This window comes from Euprymna scolopes, unplaced genomic scaffold (genome assembly GCF_053919585.1).
Source record: "Euprymna scolopes isolate OS-2025 unplaced genomic scaffold, ASM5391958v1 sca3, whole genome shotgun sequence".
NCBI lineage: Eukaryota > Metazoa > Mollusca > Cephalopoda > Sepiida > Sepiolidae > Euprymna > Euprymna scolopes.
The window spans coordinates 31960-52831 of NW_027633324.1; the positions used below are offsets into that span (position 1 = coordinate 31960).

The 20872-nt window shown below is 31.8% G+C and overlaps 1 protein-coding gene across 1 annotated transcript in view; it reads left to right on the top strand.

Moving 5' to 3' along the window:
* The window catches only part of LOC145274257 (uncharacterized), a 60895-nt gene that overhangs the window by 9367 nt on the left and 30656 nt on the right, over positions 1-20872 (top strand). The window contains exons 2-4 of the mRNA XM_080127375.1: positions 2062-2185; positions 10282-10385; positions 16852-16960. Of these exons, the coding sequence (XP_079983501.1) occupies positions 2062-2185; positions 10282-10385; positions 16852-16960 (337 nt within the window). The remainder of the gene's footprint in view (positions 1-2061; positions 2186-10281; positions 10386-16851; positions 16961-20872) is intronic.

The window sequence follows — 20872 nt, forward strand, 5'->3', positions numbered from 1 at the left end:
CTTAGAACTGCACGCCTATGGAACTCTGTTCCATTTCCCTGTTTCCCACCTGACTACAACTTAGATGTCTTCAAGTTCAACATAAACAAATTCCTGATAAACCGCCCCCTTAAGTAAGCCACTTTATCAAATCTCCAATGCTAACGATTACTACGATATTATCCCATTGATTACTGTACATGTAATAACCCTTATCCCCGAGTGGCTTCCGGGCCTTGATAAGTGGTGACCTTCATGAAAAAAAAAATAATCTCATTAAAAGTAACTGAGCAATAAAGAGATAAATGATCCATAGCACTAGGAACAATATTATAACTAGTTTAGTCAAGGGTTTCAAAGAAGAAGTTTTAACCAAAAGAAAACTATTTGGGCAGTTGGCATAAAAATCTATCTATGAGCAAGGAGAGATATAAATGTTATTATGACTAATAGGATATCGAAAGAGAATTGAGACTTGATGCAAGAGAATAAGAAAAAAAAACTGCGCAAAAAACTTACACGAAAAAAAAATGGCATATTTGTTTTTTTAATTTTTTTAATTTTTTTCACTGGATTATTATTGATTGGACACTAATTAACCAGATTATGAAAAAAAAAAAAAAAACATACTTATTTCGACATTTGAAAGGGGTGCTCACTTTTTAGTTACTACGTTCTGGTTAATCTGGTAAATGATGATTATTATTATTATTATTATTATTATTATTATTATTATTATTATTATTATTATTATTATTAATTTTATTATGATTATTATGTTTATTATTATTAATAATATTAATTATTATTATTACTATTATTATTATTATTATTATTATTAATTATTTATTATTATTATCATTATTATTGTTATTATTATTATTATCATTATTATTGTTATTATTATAATGTTTATTATTTATTATTATTATTATTATTATCATTATCATTATCATTATAATTATTATTATTATTATTATTATTTATTATCATTATTTATTATTATTAATTATTATTTATTATTATTATTATTTATTATTATGTTTATTATTTTTTATTATTATTTATTATTATTATTATTATTATTTATTTTTATTTATTATTATTATTATTATTTATTATTATTATTATTATTATTATTAATTATTATTATTATTATTTATTATAATTATTATTATTTATTATTATTTGTTTTTATTATTTTTATTATTATTATTATTATTATTATTATTATTATTATTATTATTTTATTATCATTATTATTATTATTATTATCATCATTATTATTATGTTTATTATTTTTTATTGTTATTACTATTATTACGTTTTCTTTATTATTATTTTTATCTTTATTATGTATTATTATTATTATTATTATGTTTATTATTTTTAATTATTATTATTGTTATTATCTTTATTATTATTATCTTTTTATCATCATGATCATTATTATTATTATCATTATTTTTATGTTTATTATTTTTATTATTATTATTATTATTATTAATTATTATTATTATTATTATTATTATTAATTATTATTATCATTATTTTTATTATTACTATGTTTATTATTATTTTATTATATTTTTTATTATTATTATTAATTATTAATATTATAATTATTTTTATTATTATTAATTATTATTATCATTATTTTATTATTATTATTATTATTATTATTAATCAATTTTATTATTATCATTATTATTATTTTTATTATTATTATTATCATTATTATTTTCATAATTATTATTATTATTATTATCATCATCATCATTATTATCATTATTATTATTATTATCATTATTATTATTATTATTGATATCATTATTATTATTATTATTATTAATTATTATTATCATTATTATTTTTATTAATTATTATTATCATCATTATTATTATCAGAATTATTATCATCATCATCATTATCATCATTATTATTATTATTATTATTATTATTATCATTATTATTATTGTTATGATTATTATCATCATCATCATCGTTATCATTATTATTATCAGTATCATTATTATCATCATCATCATCATTATTATTATCATCTAATTTATATTTTGCAGTGGCTTTTCTTGATGGTTCTCCAACGAACAAAAGGTTCTGCATATCAATCATGCGAATGGACTGTTCAAACGGTTTCGCCCCAAACATAATCTGCGGCAGTGACGGCAACAACTATGAGAACGAGTAAGTAACACCTTTTGTTGCTTCGTTGTTCATACCTCATTGTTTTTCATAATTTTTGGATATCTTCATTATTTCTACATGCTAATTAATTGGTTTGACTGGAAATCTAATATTTCGATGCTCGATCTAATATAAAAGAATCACTAAAATGGTTTGTAGAAAGTTTAATTTAAATTTATTTATAACTTATTTTATGTACATCTTTATTGGCTAATATCACGTGGCCCTGTCGGTGGGGCATTAGAATACGCCGACTGCCCCCCTGCAGAGGGTAAAAGTCCCTCAATGGGGGTCCTGGATATGAACTTAAACTATATCCAGTGGTGAGGCCCCAGCTTGTGGGCTTTGGGGAGTGTGGAGCCACCCTTTAATTACCATTGCTCCCAGGTCCACTCTGATCCGGAGTGGTAGTACCTGTTAGGGTCCCAACTATGGGTTGAATAGAAACCGACGTGAAAACAACAAATATATTCTGTTAAAAAATTTTTTCTTCAAAATCTTTGGATTCGGCATTAAATAACCCGAAAAGGGCTGATATGCCGTAAAACAAAAACAACCAACCAACCAACCAACATATCACGTAGGACGTAAATAGGATCAAAAATAATATTTATTGAAGGAAAAAACCCAGTATTCAAAAGTTAAAATCCTAGGAATGTAGAGCAATTATTTCTGAACAGTCAAAGGGAGATAACTCAATCAAAATTGTTTTCAATACGTCAGTTTTAAGATGAACACCATTTCGCCCATATAAAACAAATAACGCAGTTTATTCATTTTTTGTGGACTGGTAGCCTCATCTTTATAGTTGTTACTATTTCACAACCAACCAACTATTCCTCTGGGCTTCGTAAGGTTATTAACCACGACAGGAAAGAAATGCTTAGTCGGTAATCGTGAAGAAAGAGAGAGCCTGTTTCCTCCGTTTGACTATAGGTGGCGTTACTGTCTGTCCACCCAGTTACGGAAGCACAGCGTGTTTATAATGGCACCCTTGAAATAAAAATGTTTTTGTTATATTTAAATTTAAAACATGTCTTCTTTTTTTTTTGCAAACATATTTAAGTTTGTTTTTTTTTTTCTAACATATTTACCTTTTGTTGCTTATTTATTTTCAAACAAGTTTATTTTTATTTTTTGTTGTTTTTCATATTTATTTTTTTGTTTTGTTTTTCCAAACACATTTACGTTTTTTCTTTTTTTTTTGCAAACATTTTTTTGTTCGCAACAAGTAGTTTTCCTCATATTAATACCTTTATTATCCGGTGTATTCGCTATTATTTTCACTGGTCGCCATGTTTTTGTGCATGTGTGCGTGCATCGTACAAAAAAATGTTTTTTAACTAAAATTTCTTCATTTTTGTTTTCAGCACACCTACACAAGTGATAGTTTTAGAGGATTTTTTAGGGTGTAAAGATACGGCACATTTGTTTTAACAATTTATGTGAAAAAATATGCGATATAAAAAATAAATAATTGATTACAAAAAAGTTGACGTATTTTATGAGGAGGGGGGGTGAAAAAAACGTTGATTTTGTTTTAAACATAATAGTTCACAACGTTTCAGGCAACTATTCCTCTGGCCTTCGTAAGGTTGTTAACCACGACAGGAAAGAAATGCTTAGTCTTTGTTGTTACATGTTATGAGCTTTGTCATTCATTAAGGATTGTGGAGAGTATTACGTGCAAGAAAATGTCTACGAGTAAATACACAACGTATATCAATAAAGCTAAAAGAAAGAGTGAAAGAGAAAATGGGGAAAGGAGTGGCTGGTTACTTTTAATGCATCTAAAACCAAGCTTCTCTCTTTACATCATCAACATTCTGATCCACATCTGGCATCAATTGAAATGAATGGCTCTTGTCTTCAGGAGGCCTCAGGTTTTTACAAGCTTCTAGGCTTGACCTTTACTCCTGATCTTAAATGGAACACGTACATCAAATCTGTTGCCAAGGCCGCTGGAAAAATGGTGGGATCTTTCTATCGATCCAGTAGATATCTCACTGCTTATGCCATTCTCTATCTATATAAGAGCCAGGTACGTCCAAGGGGGGAATACTGTTGCCACATCTGGGCAGGAGCTGCTAGAAAGACCTTATCCTGCCTTGATAGAGTTCAAAATAGACTTCGTAGCCTCATAGGAGATGTCCTTTTCTCTTCCTTGCAACCTCTATCTCACAGAAGAGATGTTGCGAGTTTGTCTCTGATGTATTGTTATTTTCATGGAAAGTGTTCGACTGAGCTTCAGTCTATGGACCCCCCTCGCCTAACTTTCACAAGAAACACTCGTCTAGCTGAAAACACTATCAATAATTCCCCCCACTCTTTATCTGTGCCTAAACCTAAACGTAGATTCCATAAGAGTAGTGGTAGATGGACAAAAATCGGAGGACTGCAATATAAATGCTGGAGTCCCTCAGGGGTCAATCCTGGGCCCAACTCTCTTCCTGATCTACATCAATGACCTCCCTAAACACATACTTAAATCATTCGTTGACATCTATGCTGATGACACGACAATCTACGGCAACACATCAAAGGCTGTAAATGACAAAGTTCTCTCTGATTCTCTCTCCTCTGATCTCGAGTGCGTGGTTCAGTTGGGGAAGATGTGGCTGGTTACCTTTAATGCATCCAAAACCAAACTCCTATCCTTACATCATCAACGCTCTGATCCCCATCTGGCATCAATTGTGATGGATGGCTCTCGTCTGGGTGAGGCCCGTGTTTTGACAAGCTTCTGGGTTTGACCTTTACTCCTGATCTGAAATGGAACACGTACATCAAGTTTGTTGCCAAGGTCGCTGGAAAGATGGTGGGATCCTTCTACCGCTCCAGAAGATATCTCACTACTGATGCAATTCTCTATCTATATAAAAGCCAAGTACGTCCAAGGATGGAATACTGTTGCCATATCTGGGCAGGAGCTGCTAAAAACAGCCTATCCTGCCTTGACAGAGTACAAAATAGACTTTGTGGCTTAGTGGGGGATGCCCTTTTCTCTACCCTGCAACCTCTCTCCCACAGAAGAGACGTTGCGAGCCTATCCTTGTTTTATCGTTATTTCCATGGCAGGTACTCGTCTGAGCTCCAATCTCTGGTCCCCCCTCGCCAATCTTTCACGAAAAACACCCGTATAACTGAATCCACTGTGAAAAATTTCCCCCACTCTATATCTGTGCCTAAATCAAAACACGGATTCCATGAACAAAGCTTCTTTCTTAGAACTGCACGCCTGTGGAACTCTGTTCCATCTGCCTGCTTCCCTCCGGACTACAACTTGGATGTCTTCAAGTCCAATGTTAACAAATTCCTAATGAACCGCCCCCTTAATTAAACACTTCATCAAATCTCACCACTAACGTAATGTACTTGCAATAACCCTTATCTCTGAGTGGCTTCCGGGCCTTGATAAGTGGTGATCACTGTATAAAAAAAAAAAGAAATGCACGCCTGTGGAATTGTCTTCCGTTTTCCTGCTTTCCGGCTGACTACAATATGGTTGTCTTCAAATCTAACGTAAATAAGTTCTTGATGAGCCGTTTCATATAAGTTATCAAATTTACCGAATTTTCATTACAAATGATTACTATATTGACCAATTTCTACTTTTTTTTTTTTTTTTTAATTACATTTTCACTCCAAACAAGGCACATTGCCACTTTGGTGTAGGGGGCTACTATCAGGGGAAACATCTACTGGGGTACTATGTAGGGATTAGGGCAGCGAGATGTTGGTTCACGTTGCACTTGAACTTATGCATGTCAGTACAGTTGGGGAAGCAGTGACCTGGAATGGAATTCCAAATTCTAGCAGTTCTGGGGAAGAAACTACTGGAGTAGAAGGATCTTTTACATCTAGGGATCTCTACAGTGTGGAGGTGGGATTTTGCAGCTTGTCGGGTCTGTCGAGGGTGTTCACGTCGTGGGGGCACAAGTGCTTGCAGTTCTTCAGAGCATTCACCATTATAATACTTGTAGAACAGGCAGAGGGATGCAACGTTTCGACGATGGGACAGAGGCTGAAGCTTAGATGCCAGTTTAGGGCCTATCAGATTTGCGACTCTCTTTTGAACCCTGTCAAGGAGCGAGAGACTAGTAGCCGATGCACCGGCCCAAATATGACAGCAATACTCCACTCTTTAACTGTACACTCTTTACTGTACACTCTTTAACCCTTATCCTTGAGTGGCCTCTTGGCCTTGATAATGTGGTGATGCCTGTGTAAAAATAAAAATAAAAAAAGAAGATCGGATCAATTGTATTGATTTCTATATTTAATTCAATCGATATTTCATTTTTGAAGAGACGCTTTGTAAAACAAAAAAGACAAACCAAACCTGAAAGAGACCCCCACCACCAATCTTTCCTACTTTCTAGCTGACTTCAATATGGTTGTCTTCAAGTCCAATATGAACAAATTCTTGATGAGCCATCTCCTTAAGTAATCCAATTTACCAAATTTCTACTACTAGCAATAATTTGATGTTTCCCTTAACTACTGTACACTCTTTAACCCTTATCCTTGAGTGGCCTCCGGGCCTAGGTAAGAGGTGACTTCTTTGTAAACAAAAACAAAAAAAAGAGAGAGAGAGAGAAACCAACCCTGAAAAAGAACCCCACCACCAACATTCAATCTCCTGGGCTCCAAACAGGCTAGCTAAAAGATAAGCCCTTCAAGAGCGTAATAGGGAAGAAAAAAGTTACAAAATAAAACAAAATCTACCCCTAAACTTTAGTCTGTTTTGATAAAAAGATTTGCTCTTTTCGGATCCATTTTACTAATTTCTATATTCAATCCAATCGATATTTCATTTTGGAAGAGACGCTTTTAGTCATGCAGCGGTGTTAGATGTCTGTGTGCCTTTTAACTTGCTGAAACTGATTGAGTTGTTATTTTTAGGAGAAAAGTTGTTTTTTTTTTGTGTCTGCTGCTCTATCTGTTATGTGCAAGAAAATGTCTATGAGTTGTTTTAAAGAGAAAAATGCAATTCAAGGACAGATATTTTTTGTTTTTACATGGAAGTCACCACTTATCAAGGCCTGAAGGCTACTCGGGGATAAGGGTTATCGCGTGTACAGTAATCAATGAGATAATATTGTAGTAATCATTACTATTGGAGATTTGATAGAGTGTCTTACTTAAGGGGGCGGTTTGTCAGGAATTTGTTTATGTTGGACTTGAAGACATCCAAGTTGTAGTCAGGTGGGAAACAGGCAAATGGAAGAGAGTTCCACAGGCGTGCACTTCTAAGAAAGAAGCTTTGTTCATGGAATCTACGTTTTGATTTAAGCACAGATTAAGAGTGGGGAAAATTACTGGCAGTGGTTTCAGCTAGACGGGTGTTTATCATGAAAGATTGGCGAGGGGGGACCAGAGATTGGAGCTCGGACGAGCACTTGCTGGGGAAATAACGATAAAACAACAAAAGGCTCGCAACGCCCCTTCCGTGGGAGAGAGGTTGCAGCCTTGTATGTAACACACACACACACACACACACACATACACACACACACACACACAATTTCAAGCATGTGTGGATTGTGTTAATATCTGCCTGTTCACATATAAGAACTAATATTCCCAACATACAAAACTCTCTTTCTTTCTCCCCCCCCCCTCTCTCTCTCTCTCTCTCTATATATATATATATATATATATATATATATATAGAGAGAGAGAGAGAGAGAGAGAGAGAGAGAGAGAGAAAATAAAAAAGGAACAAACCGTATTAATATTATGTGTTCACCAACGTTTCGTCTTTATTTCGAGGCTTCCTCTGGGTGAAATAAAGACGAAACGTTGGTGAACACATAATACGGTTTGTTCCTTTTTTATTTTCTCTATTTATCGGAATACTATTTCCATTATATATATATATATATATATATATATATATATATATATATATAGAGAGAGAGAGAGAGAGAGAGAGAGGAAGAGAGAAAATAAAAATAAAAATAAAAAATATATATATATACACACAACATATATTAAAAAGAAACTAAAAGAAGTTAAAAATAAAAAAAAATTAGTAAACAGATAGAAAGTGGAAACAAGAAAAAGAGTTCAGACGAGCACTTGCTGGCGAAATAACGATAAAACAACAAAAGGCTCGCAACGCCCCTTCCGTGGGAGAGAGGTTGCAGCCTTGTATGTAACACACACACACACACACACACACACACAATTTCAAGCATGTGTGGATTGTGTTAATATCTGCCTGTTCACATATAAGAACTAATATTCCCAACATACAAAACTCTCTTTCTTTCTCCCCCCCTCTCTCTCTCTCTCTCTCTCTCTCTCTCTATATATATATATATATATATATATATATATATATAGAGAGAGAGAGAGAGAGAGAGAGAGAGAGAGAGAAAATAAAAAAGGAACAAACCGTATTATGTGTTCAGCAACGTTTCGTCTTTATTTCGAGGCTTCATATCATGCTTTTCAAAGAAGCTTTTGACATTGTCAGCTGTGTGAATGGGAGCGTTACCATGCATGAAGATGGGACTATCATCCAAATTCCAGCCAAAGTAGGGTAGAAAATGTCCAGTGAACATTTTAATGTAATTGGTCGAATTAATTCGATATTGCAAGTAAACTATAGACTCTGGACCATTGGCACTAATAATGCCTCACACCAAAACTGAACCTAAATAAATAAAGAAATAAAGACGAAACGTTGGTGAACACATAATACGGTTTGTTCCTTTTTTATTTTCTCTATTTTATCGGAATACTATTTCCATTATTTTCATCATATATATATATATATATATATATATATATATATATATATATATACATATATATATATTTAAAAAAATTTTGCCTACCGAACTCCTCTATTAGTTTTTAGCTTACGCTAAATTCCCATTATTATTATCCCATTATGCCACTAAGTATTATCCCATTATTATTATCCCATTATGCCACTAAGTTATATATATATATATATATATATATATATATATATATATATATACACACACACACACAACATATATTAAAAAAAAACTAAAACAAGTTAAAAATAAAAAAAAACAGATAGAAAGTGGAAACAAGAAATAGAGTGCAAGGGAGATAAATCTTGTTTTAGGTTTATCCAGCTTTTACGCAACAGTTTCGGAAATAATAATATATTGCTTTGGTCAGAATAAAAGATCAGAAAATCAATATTTACCAAGAGTCCAGTACTTTGTGAGGGTGTTTGCAATTGGCTTGTTTCAGGAATTCCTTACGACCGGATTTTATCCCAGGAAATTGGCCGGAGTCATAAATAGTTGAAACGTCACCTCAAAATAGTGTTCCTGCCCAGAGCTGATTCAATAACTGAAGTTATGACACTATTAGCATCTATTTATAGTCGTTGTTTATGGAACATTCTAGAAAATCTTTGTGAGGATGTTTGCAACTGGCTTGTTTCAGCACTGGATTTTATCCCAAGAAGAATAGGCCGGAGTCATGAATAGTTGAAAGGTCGCCCCAAAATAGTGTTCCTTCTCAAACCTGATTGATTAACTGAAGTTATGACGCTGAGCTCCAATCTCTAGTCCCCCCTCGCCAATCTTTCACGATAAACACCCGTCTAGCTGAAACCACTCTCAATAATTTTCCCCATTCTTTATCGCTGCCAAAATCAAAACATAGATTCCATGAAACAAAGGTTCTTTCTTAGAAGTGTACGCCTGTGGAACTCTCTTCCGTTTGCCTGTTTCTCACCTGACTACAACTTGGATGCCTTCAAGTTCAACATAAACAAATTCCTGATAAACCGCTCCCTTAAGTAAGACACTTTATCAAATCTCCATTACTAACGATTACTATGCTATTATCCCATTGATTACTGTACACGCAATAACCTTTATCGTCGAGTGGCTTCCGGCCCTTGATAAGTGGTGTCTTCCATGTAAAAAAAAATAAAAAATAAGTATTAATACCAAGATTAAAAAGTTCAGAATTTAACTTATTTGTCTCCCTTAGGAGACGCTAATGTTTTGCAAGATAACAGAAGAAAACATTACTTCACGCTAAGGTTGATGGTATCTATGGTGAGTAACCATTCACGTTTTAATATTTTACAGTTGTGTTTTTTCACAAGCCTTGTGCAGCAAGAAAAATTTAAGCGAATTACACAAGGGTCCCTGTATCGTCACAACAACCGTAGCACCCACCACCACCACCAAACGTGAGTCTGTCTGATATTTTTTTCTATCTTCATACATCCAAATTCCAATATAATGTCTTTTTCCCACTGCCACGCCAAACTATTTATTTATTGCGGACTATTATCGTAATCTTTCTTAGTTAGATATTGTAAAACTTGAATTTCACTTGAAAATACTATTTTTAAAAAATAGCACAGTAACAAAAGTTATACTTGTTAAATGAACCTCATTTAATTTTAGACACCGGTTAACTCTATATTATTTTAATTAGAATTCATTATTGAGATAAGTATTATATTAATTTATTTATTGCGGACTATTATTCTAATCTTTATTAGTTGTTGTTTCACGACGTTTCGACCAACTATTCCTCTGGCCTTCATCAGATGGTAACCGTGACGGATAGGAACTTAGAATCTCTTAACTGCATTCTTAGCAATCACTGACGACAACAACTACAGATGGCAGTGATTGCTGAAAATGCAGTTAAGGGATTCGAAGTTCCTATCCATCGCAGTTACTACTTGACGAAGGCCAGAGGAATCGTTGGTCGAAACGTTGTGAAACAACAACCAATAAAGATGAGAATAATAGTCCGCAATAAATAAATAAATATAAATAATACTCATCTCAATGAAATTCCAATTAAAAAATAATATTTGAGTTTATTTTGTGATATTACTAAATATGACGTTCCTAGTTTCATTCATAAATTATATAATAGTTTCATTCAGTAATAGCTTCATTCATAAAAGTTGTAAAAATTATACTTGTTAAACGAATATCATTTAATTTTAGACACAGGTTAACTTTGTTACAGCATAGAAAACATCCTATAGTAATTAATACATATAATCAGTCAATAAATTACGTAGCAAAAATACACTCATTTCAGTTACGCATCCACATTTGAATTATAACGGACATATTTATTTCAGAAAGAATATGAATTACATCATATCTTCTTTGAATATATTAATGGCTATATGACATTAAAAAAAATCTTGCTCTCTTCGCAGCGCTATAACTTTTAAATTTCCAATAACTGTTTTTCGTTCTGAAATTGAACCCCGTCAATTCATGACAAATATAGTTTCAAATATTGTACTGGTATTTAATTTTCTTCAGTTTTTTCATCCAGAAGAAGTCTTACAATAAAGACAAAACGTTGATGGGCATATAACTTGGTTTGTTTCTCTTTTTTTCTCTCTCTCTCTCTCTCTCTCTCTCTCTCTCTCTCTCTCTCTTTATTTATAACATGAACTAAAAACCAATATTTCAGTTACGCATCCACATTTGAATTATAACGGACATATTTATTTCAGAAAGAATATGAATTACATCATATCTTCTTTGAATATATTAATGGCTATATGACATTAAAAAAAATCTTGCTCTCTTCGCAGCGCTATAACTTTTAAATTTCCAATAACTGTTTTTCGTTCTGAAATTGAACCCCGTCAATTCATGACAAATATAGTTTCAAATATTGTACTGGTATTTAATTTTCTTCAGTTTTTTCATCCAGAAGAAGTCTTACAATAAAGACAAAACGTTGATGGGCATATAACTTGGTTTGTTTCTCTTTTTTTCTCTCTCTCTCTCTCTCTCTCTCTCTCTCTTTATTTATAACATGAACTAAAAACCAATATTTCAGTTACGCATCCACATTTGAATTATAACGGACATATTTATTTCAGAAAGAATATGAATTACATCATATCTTCTTTGAATATATTAATGGTTATATGACATTAAAAAACCGTGGTAACCGTGACGGGATAGGAACTCCGAATCTCTTAACTGCATTCTCAGCAATTACTGCCATCCATAGTTGCTGTTGTCTCATCAACGTCTCTATCCATTGCGCCACGAGCCCAGAAGGGCGATCAACGTTGAATTTTTTGGTTTTATAAATCCATGTTTATTTATTATCCGATCTTCCATGGTAAGATGATGAGTATTAATAATATTAATTAACTAATATTAGTAATAATATTAGTAATAATATTAGTAATAATATTAGTTAATTAATATTAATAATACTCATCTCAATAATGAATTCCAATTAAATAATATATACTATTTGACTCTGTTAAATAAATTATTATTCTTGATAAAGTTTCAAAACATAAGCGAAATATCGAATTTATCTTTGCTGTTCTATTTGCAGGCTGCAACGGTACAATTATCGCCCTAAAAAAGATGACATGAATCTATTTCTGTATATAAGGCTAGTTCGAATCAAGTATCGATATATATATATTATTCCTTAATTGGAATTCATTTTTGAGATGAGCATTATATATATTAATTTATTTTTATTTCGGACTACTAGTCTCATCTTTATTAGTTGTTGTTTTTTATCTTTTATTGGATTGTTTATTCACAACGTTTCGGCCAACTAATTCCTCTGGCCTTCGTCAGATATATATATATATATATATATATATATATATATATATATATATATATATATATACCAATATATATAGAGAGAGAGATATGTATATATATATATATATATACCAATCGGTACGGACCCGACTATGGAAGATCAAAGAATCCAACCTTGATTGCCCTTCAGGATCCGTGGTGCAGTTGATAGAGACGTTGAATCTCTACAGTTCCAGATGAACATTGTCTGAAGATAGCGGTTTCAATCCCACTCAAAGCGTGCCAGAGGTAATTGGTCAAAAATGTGGTGAGACGACAACAACTACGGATGGCAGTGATGGCTGAGAATGCAGTTAGGAGATTCGAAGTTCCTATCCGTCGCGGTTACCACCTGACGAAGGCCAGAGGAATAGTTGGCCGAAACGTTGTGAATAAACAAAAACCAATAAAAGATGAAAAACAACAACTAATAAAGATGAGAATAATAGTCCGAAATAAAAATGAATTTCTGTTTGATAAAAAACAGTTTCCTTTTTTTTTTTTTTTGCAGACCATCTGTATGTACAAATCCAATGAGCGATAGGAACCTTTTATCATACATCCTCACATTTTCAAATTTGACTTGAAAGTCAACACCAAAGTGTACCTTGATGTGATGAAGAGTGTGGTGATCCCCAGGTGCAATCAGGTGGCTGCTGAAAAGAGACCTAGGCTTGGCGTCAGAAGGAGTGCTACGACTTTGTACCTTTCTCTCACCGACCCCCTGCTCCCCTGACCTGAACCCACTGGACTACTTCGTTTGGCCACATGTCGAGAACATCACCAACATGACCTCCCACAACACCGCAAGGACCAGTAGCGCAATGGTTCGGGTACTTAGGGAAATCAATTGTAAAAGTTATATTCTCTTGAAGGTTGAAGGTTCAATCCTCAGTGTGAGCAACCGAAAAATACAATTGCGAATTGCTTAGGAACTCTATCCAGTCGTGGCTGACGGAACAAGAACATGCTACCCTTGTAAAAATAAATAAAGGGTTCTGCTCGAAATTCCGTCCAAATTCCTGAATTCGACAGAAACATTCCTGAATTCGACAGGATACACCTGAAGAAGGTCGGAGGTTACATCGACCGAAACGTTGTGAAAATCACACTCAAGATGAGAACAGTAGTCCGATGAATCAAAATAATACGAATAACCAATTCTCATCTCAAAAATTTAGAAACGTCATATCTTTTTCCTGTCGTAATCCAAACCCTAAACTGACACATTAAATAAGCTGCCTCGTTCTTTGTGTATAGAAGATTTTTGGAAAATCTTATAACTTTGTAGGTACTTATCCAGTTTACAACCTTATCTCCAAAATTTGAAATTCAATACTGACTTTTGAGTTTGACAGAAGGTTTTTGTCCTCCATTTCGAAATCATATATGTTCGTACTTATATATAAATAGCACTATGTGTGTTTGTGTGTGTGGGAAAGTTCATTCTTTATGGACTCCTAAACGACTGGGCCGATTTTTATGAAATTTCACAAAAATTTCCTTTATGTGACTGGAAGTTTTCTCAGATAGCTATTCTATCGGAATGCCTTCGATAAGTATAAAAACCCGATTATCGAAAAATTTGATTAAAAAACAATAGTTCGATTTTAATCAAAGCTAACGTCCTTATACAGCCTAACATCAAAAGTTTAAAGTTCAAAATACAAAGGTCAGGCATAATGAATCATTTGTGCTCTAAATAGAAACATTCCTTTCGAACGCGCCCCTGTCATATCAAACAGCCTACTGTTGATTTTATATGTCGGGTATTTTTGTCTTTTGCGGTAATAAAAAGTGTCTCAGGTGCATTTGTTTACTTTGGTCAAAATCGAACTGTACTTTCTTTAATCGATTTTTCGATTATCGATTATTGATATTATTGATACAAAACCTTTCTGAGAACACTACCAGATACATAAAGTTATTTGTGTGAAATTTCTAAACAAATCCTCCCAGCTGTTAAGGAGTCCGTAGGGAATGAACTCACACACATAACATTCCTTATATATATATATATATATATATATATATATATATATATATATATATATATATATATATATATACTTCAGAATAGTTTTTATTTAACAATCAGTTGTTATGGAAACGTAAATGTAAAGAGGGGGGCTTTAATTGTCATCCACATACAGTACTGTTTCGTTGCATCACAAATCATCAGTGCGGCTAGACAAACACCTTTCCCTATATATATATATATACTTCAGAATAGTTTTTATTTAACAATCAGTTATCATGGAAACGTGAGATTGTAAGGTTTACAAAATATTACTGGCAGTAATATTCTATAAGTTATCCCATCTAAACAAGAATTGCTCGATATGCAAGATAGAGCAAATAAATTAAATTGTAATTCAATGAATTTCAAAAAACTCTCATTGAAATGAAATGAAGTGGTTGAATTTCATATCAAAGAATTTTTATTATTCTAAGCAAGACAAAGAATATTTTAGAAAATTAATCTCCTTAACCTATAGGGTTTCGATGTCTACCATCTCATCAGAGGAGAGAAAATATTAGCAAATATTTATAAAGGTATGCACCCTATTTGCTAAAGTCGGTGAGACATGGAAAGTCAAAGTCAAAATAATACATTTATCAGAAGTCCTGTAGCAGGAGGATTTGAAGAAAAAGGATATGAATGTTTTTTTAGATCCAGCTTGCTTGGTAAAATCCAAGTTATGCGTTCTTTACATCCGTTTGGTAATAAGGTCCAAGCTATGCGTTGGGTAATCCGCATAGCTGTGTAGATATCCGAATCGGGCAAGTGCTTGTATAAATTGATTGAATTAATATCGCTGGACCCACAAGCAAATTCATACAAGCACTTATATAAAAAAAAAAATATATATATGTGTGTGTGTTTTATTTTTTTATTACCCTTCTATCGATTTGGCTATATATGTTTCAGATGTTCGACCATGTTTACAATCCAACAGCCTCGTCAGGCCTTACAGAAGTGGTTATGGATCGTAAACATGTCCAATATCTGAACCATATGTAGCCAAACAGATAGAACGGTAATAAAAAATAAAACACACACACACACACACACACACACACACATATATATATATATATATATATATATATATATATATATATATATATATATATAATCATGATTTAGTAATTTTAATTTTATGATGTGAAACGGTTAAATTTCAAATCTAAAATTTTTATTATATGCATTTCAATAAGCATAGAGTATAAGTATATAGAATCCATTTCAATAAGTATATCTCCTTTACTGGTTAAGAAGATATACTTATTGAAATGGATTTTTTGTCTTACATATAATAAAAATTGCGAAATTATGATTCATTTGCTCTATCTGGTATATTGAGCAATTTTCATTTAGCTGGGATTGTCTTTATAAAATTTCTTTGAAAAATACAACCTCAAATTATATATATATATATATATATATATATATATATATATATATATAGAGAGAGAGAGAGAGAGAGAGAGAGAGAAGGAAAAATTGTTTTATATCTTCTCGAACATAATTGATCGTTTTGACGTCATAAATATAATATGCATATAATAAAAATTTTAGATTTGAAATTTAACAGTTTCACATCATAAAATTTAAATTGCGAAATTAGTATTTATTTGCTCTATCTGGTATATTGAGCAATTTTCATTTAGCTGGGATTGTCTTTATAAAATTTTATATATATATATATATATATATATATATATATATATATATATATATATATATAGAGAGAGAGAGAGAGAGAGAGAGAGAGAGAGAGAGAGAAGGAAAAAATGTTTTTATATCTTCTCGAACATAATTGATCGTTTTGACGTCATAAACCCAATAGGCAGAATCGACTAGGCTTCTCTGTCACGTACTTCCTCTCATGACGTAATATCATGCTAAATGGTCTTACTTCTGAAGATTTAAACTTCTAATGGAATTTTCCACTTTCTTATTGAATTCTAACTTTACACGGAAACTCCCGAATTTAAAATTACTTTTCACACCACTACATATTTTTTTTTTCTTTTTGAATTCAGAATACAATCCCGTGGAAGACCGTTTCTGCAAGACGATTATGGAGAGAAAATGCGACGGTTTGCCTGAAGAGATGATCTGCGGAACAGACGGACACACTTACGTAAACGAGTAAGTATGACCCCTTCTTTTGACAGATGAATAATTACTACAAAGTAAAAGGCACCCCACGAAGGATTTTCGGATAGTAGTCTACTAGTATATATTTGGTATAATGATAAAATTAGAAAAAGTACGATCCTAAAACGCACAGAAATATTGAAATAAATTTTGGGATGGTATTCTACTAGCATATATTGGGTATAATGATACAACAAGAAAAAAAAAATACAATCCTAAAACGCACAGAAATGTTAAAAGGGGCCCTGTGAATAATTTTGGGAGAGAAATCTACTAGTATATTGGGTATAATGATACAACGAAAAAAAAAATACGATCGTAAAACTCCAGCTGAGTTTTTCTCTCAGCCTCAAAGCACCAGAGTTAAGGTAATTTTTCGTATTTCATCCTTGTCAGTCAATTGAATCTTTCTCTGATAAAAGCCCAAACATTGCCTGCTGTAAACAGGATCTGAAATAACAAAGAATCTCATTGGTTAACTAGCAAACTTAAAACCACGTGAATATATAAAAAATAAAATAAAAACATGTGTCAATATCAATTCCATGCGACACCTTGATGAGTCGTCGTGAGGCTGAAACACGAAAAGTTCTGTGCGACTTAATCATCATATGTTTTCATAACTTACTATATTGGAAATAATTGTATATAACTATTTAAAAAATTGTAAAATTAGGAATATTTAAAAATTATAATTATTAGTGTAAAATTAAGAATAATTAAAAATTACAATTATTAGTGTAAAATTACGATTATTTACAAATTACAATTATAAGTATAAAATTAAGGATATTTACAAATTACAATTATTAGTGTAAAATTAAGAGTATTTACAAATTTAATTACTAGTGTAATATTATAGATATTTAAAATTACGATGATTATTGTAAAATTACGACTATTTTCAAATTATAATTAATAGTGTAAAATTAAGATATTTACAAATTAGAATTATTAGTGTTAAATTAAAAATATTTACAAATTACAATTATTAGTGTAAAATTAAGAATATTTACAAATTACAATTATTAGTGCAAAATTATGAATATTTACAAATTACAATTATTAGTGTAAAATTATGAATATTTACAAATTACAATTATTAGTGCAAAATTAAGAATATTTACAAATTCACTTATTAGTGTAAAATTAAGAATATTTACAAATTACAATTATTAGTGTAAAATTATGAATATTTACAAATTACAATTATTAGTGTAAAATGTAGAATATTTACAAATTACAATTATTCGTGTAACATTTAGAGTATTTACAAATTTAAATTTAATAATTTAAATTTGTAAATACTCTAAATGTTACACGAATAATTGTAATTGTAAATATATATGTGTAAAATTATAAATATTTACAAATTTCAATTACTAGTGTAAAAAAAATGGCTTTTATACAGATAGAAGCATATAAAGTCTTCTTTTTTAAATATTGGGTTCAACTGTTGGGGGGGGGGAATTTAATAAAGAAAAATGGAAAAGAGTCCAAAAGTAAAGAATTACATTTAAAGCAGAACTGTTGGCAAAATAACCTTACATCGCCAATGTAAATTGTATTCAATTATATCTATAAAAGTGAGAATGTGTGTGAGGACACTTCTCAACCTATATACTCAACGAATTTTTGATCTACAGACTTGAAATTTGTGTATATAAGATATTAAGATATATGGAAAACTTTTTATTCGGTTTTCATCCGGAAAAAGGGATGCAGTGGAACACAGGCCAATAATTCATTCCTCTGAAAAGGGCACTATTAAAACAGGAGTAAACGGGGTAGGTGATTGGGTACTCTAGGACACCCCCTCCTCTGCACGTCACTGGTTTATTATATTGTACTCAATATACGTAGTACTAATTGAAAATTAAAAAAGAAAGACCTGGGTGCAATCAGATGAAAGTATGAGTCCTGGGCAGGAGTTGCTAAAAAGGACTTGTCCTACCTTGATAGAGTTCAAAATAGACTTCGTAGCCTCGTACAGGATGTCCTTTTTTCTTCCCTGCAACCTCTATCTCACAGAAGAGACGTTGCGAGTTTGTCTCTGCTTTATCGTTATTTTCATGGAAAGTGCTCGGCTGAGCTCCATTCTATGGTCCCCTCTCGCCAAACTTTCACAAGAAACACCCGTCTAGCAGAAAACACTATCAATAATTCTCCCCAATCTCTATCTGTGCCTAAACCTAAACGTAGATTCCATGAACAAAGCTTCTTTCTTAGAACTGCACGCCTGTGGAATTGTCTTTTGTTTTCCTGCTTTCCAGTTGACTACAATATGGCTGTCTTCAAGTCCAACGTAAACAAGTTCATGATAAGTCGTTTCACTTAAGTTAACAAATTTACCAAATATCCATTAATAACGATTACTATATTGTCCAATTGACTACTGTACACTCTTAACCTTTATCCTTGAGTGGTCTCTGGGCCTTGATAAGTAGTGATGCCTACGTAAAAAAAAGTCAGGTCAAGCTGGTGTAATGGTTATCGTACTTTACTTACTGTCTTTAGAGTTTGATTTCGATTTCAGTTCGAGTATTTTTTTTATTACAAGAAGTGAAATATCTAGGAAAACATAATATTTACATGTTTCTTAGTTTCTTTCCGTTTTTTTTTTGTTCTTTTTTTTTACTTCACTTTTGTAAAGAAGTCTTACGTTACGTTTAATAACTACAGTATTTCTGTTCATGATAAATACGAATGCTGCATTAATTAAATGCCGGGCGACCTATTAGTTTTTATATAAATCTAGCACGTTCGCATGACAGATTATTAATGTAAAGAATAAGTAGGCTTGAAAACACTTTTATTAGTAGTATCAAACATGTCTCAATTTCTGCATAAATTAAAATATAATATTAATGCGTATTTTACGACCGGGTAACGCCGCGCCGCCTGCTAGTATCTAGATGTAAGTCGAATTAAAGCATTTAAGTTTACAATAGCATTCACGTTGGTATCTCACAGTTATGTTTGAAATAACATGTTCTATGGTCTGTCACACTTATATTTCAAATAGAATACTCTTTGGTCTGCCACCAAATATGTTTCAAATAGCACTTTCGTTGGTCTGTCACGTTTATGTTGGAAATAGAATTTTCCTTGTTTACACGTTGATGTTGGATATACCATTTTTATTTGTTTTCAACTTTTATGTTGGAAATAGCATTTTTCTTTGTCTGTCACGCTTAAGTTAGAAATAGCATTTTGTTTGTTTGTCAGGTATATGTTGGAAAAAAAATTTTGGCTGTCATGTTTATGTTCGAAATAGAATTTTGTTGTCTGTCACGTTTATCTTGGAAATAGAATTTTGTTGTCTGTCACGTTTATCTTGGAAAAAGAATTTTGTTGTCTGTTACGTTTATGTTAGAAATAGAATTTTGTTGTCTGTTATATTTATGTTAGAAATAGAATTTTGTTGTCTGTCATGTTTATGTTGAAAATAGAATTTTGTTGTCTGTCACGTTTACGTTAGAAATAGAATTTTGTTGTCTGTTACGTTTATGTTAGAAATAGAATTTTGTTGTCTGTTATATTTATGTTAGAAATAGAATTTTGTTGTCTGTCATATTTATGTTAGAAATAGAATTTTGTTGTCTGTCATGTTTATGTTGAAAATAGAATTTTGTTGTCTGTCACGTTTATCTTGGAAATAGAATTTTGTTATCTGTCACGTTTATCTTGGAAATAGAATTTTGTTGTCTGTTACGTTTATGTTATGAATAGAATTTTCTTATCTGTCATATTTATGTTAGAAATAGAATTTTGTTGTCTGTCACGTTTATGTTGGATATACAATTTTGTTGTCTGTCACGTTTATCTTGGAAATAGAATTTTGTTGTCTGTCACGTTTATCTTCGAAATAGAATTTTGTTGTCTGTTACGTTTATGTTATAA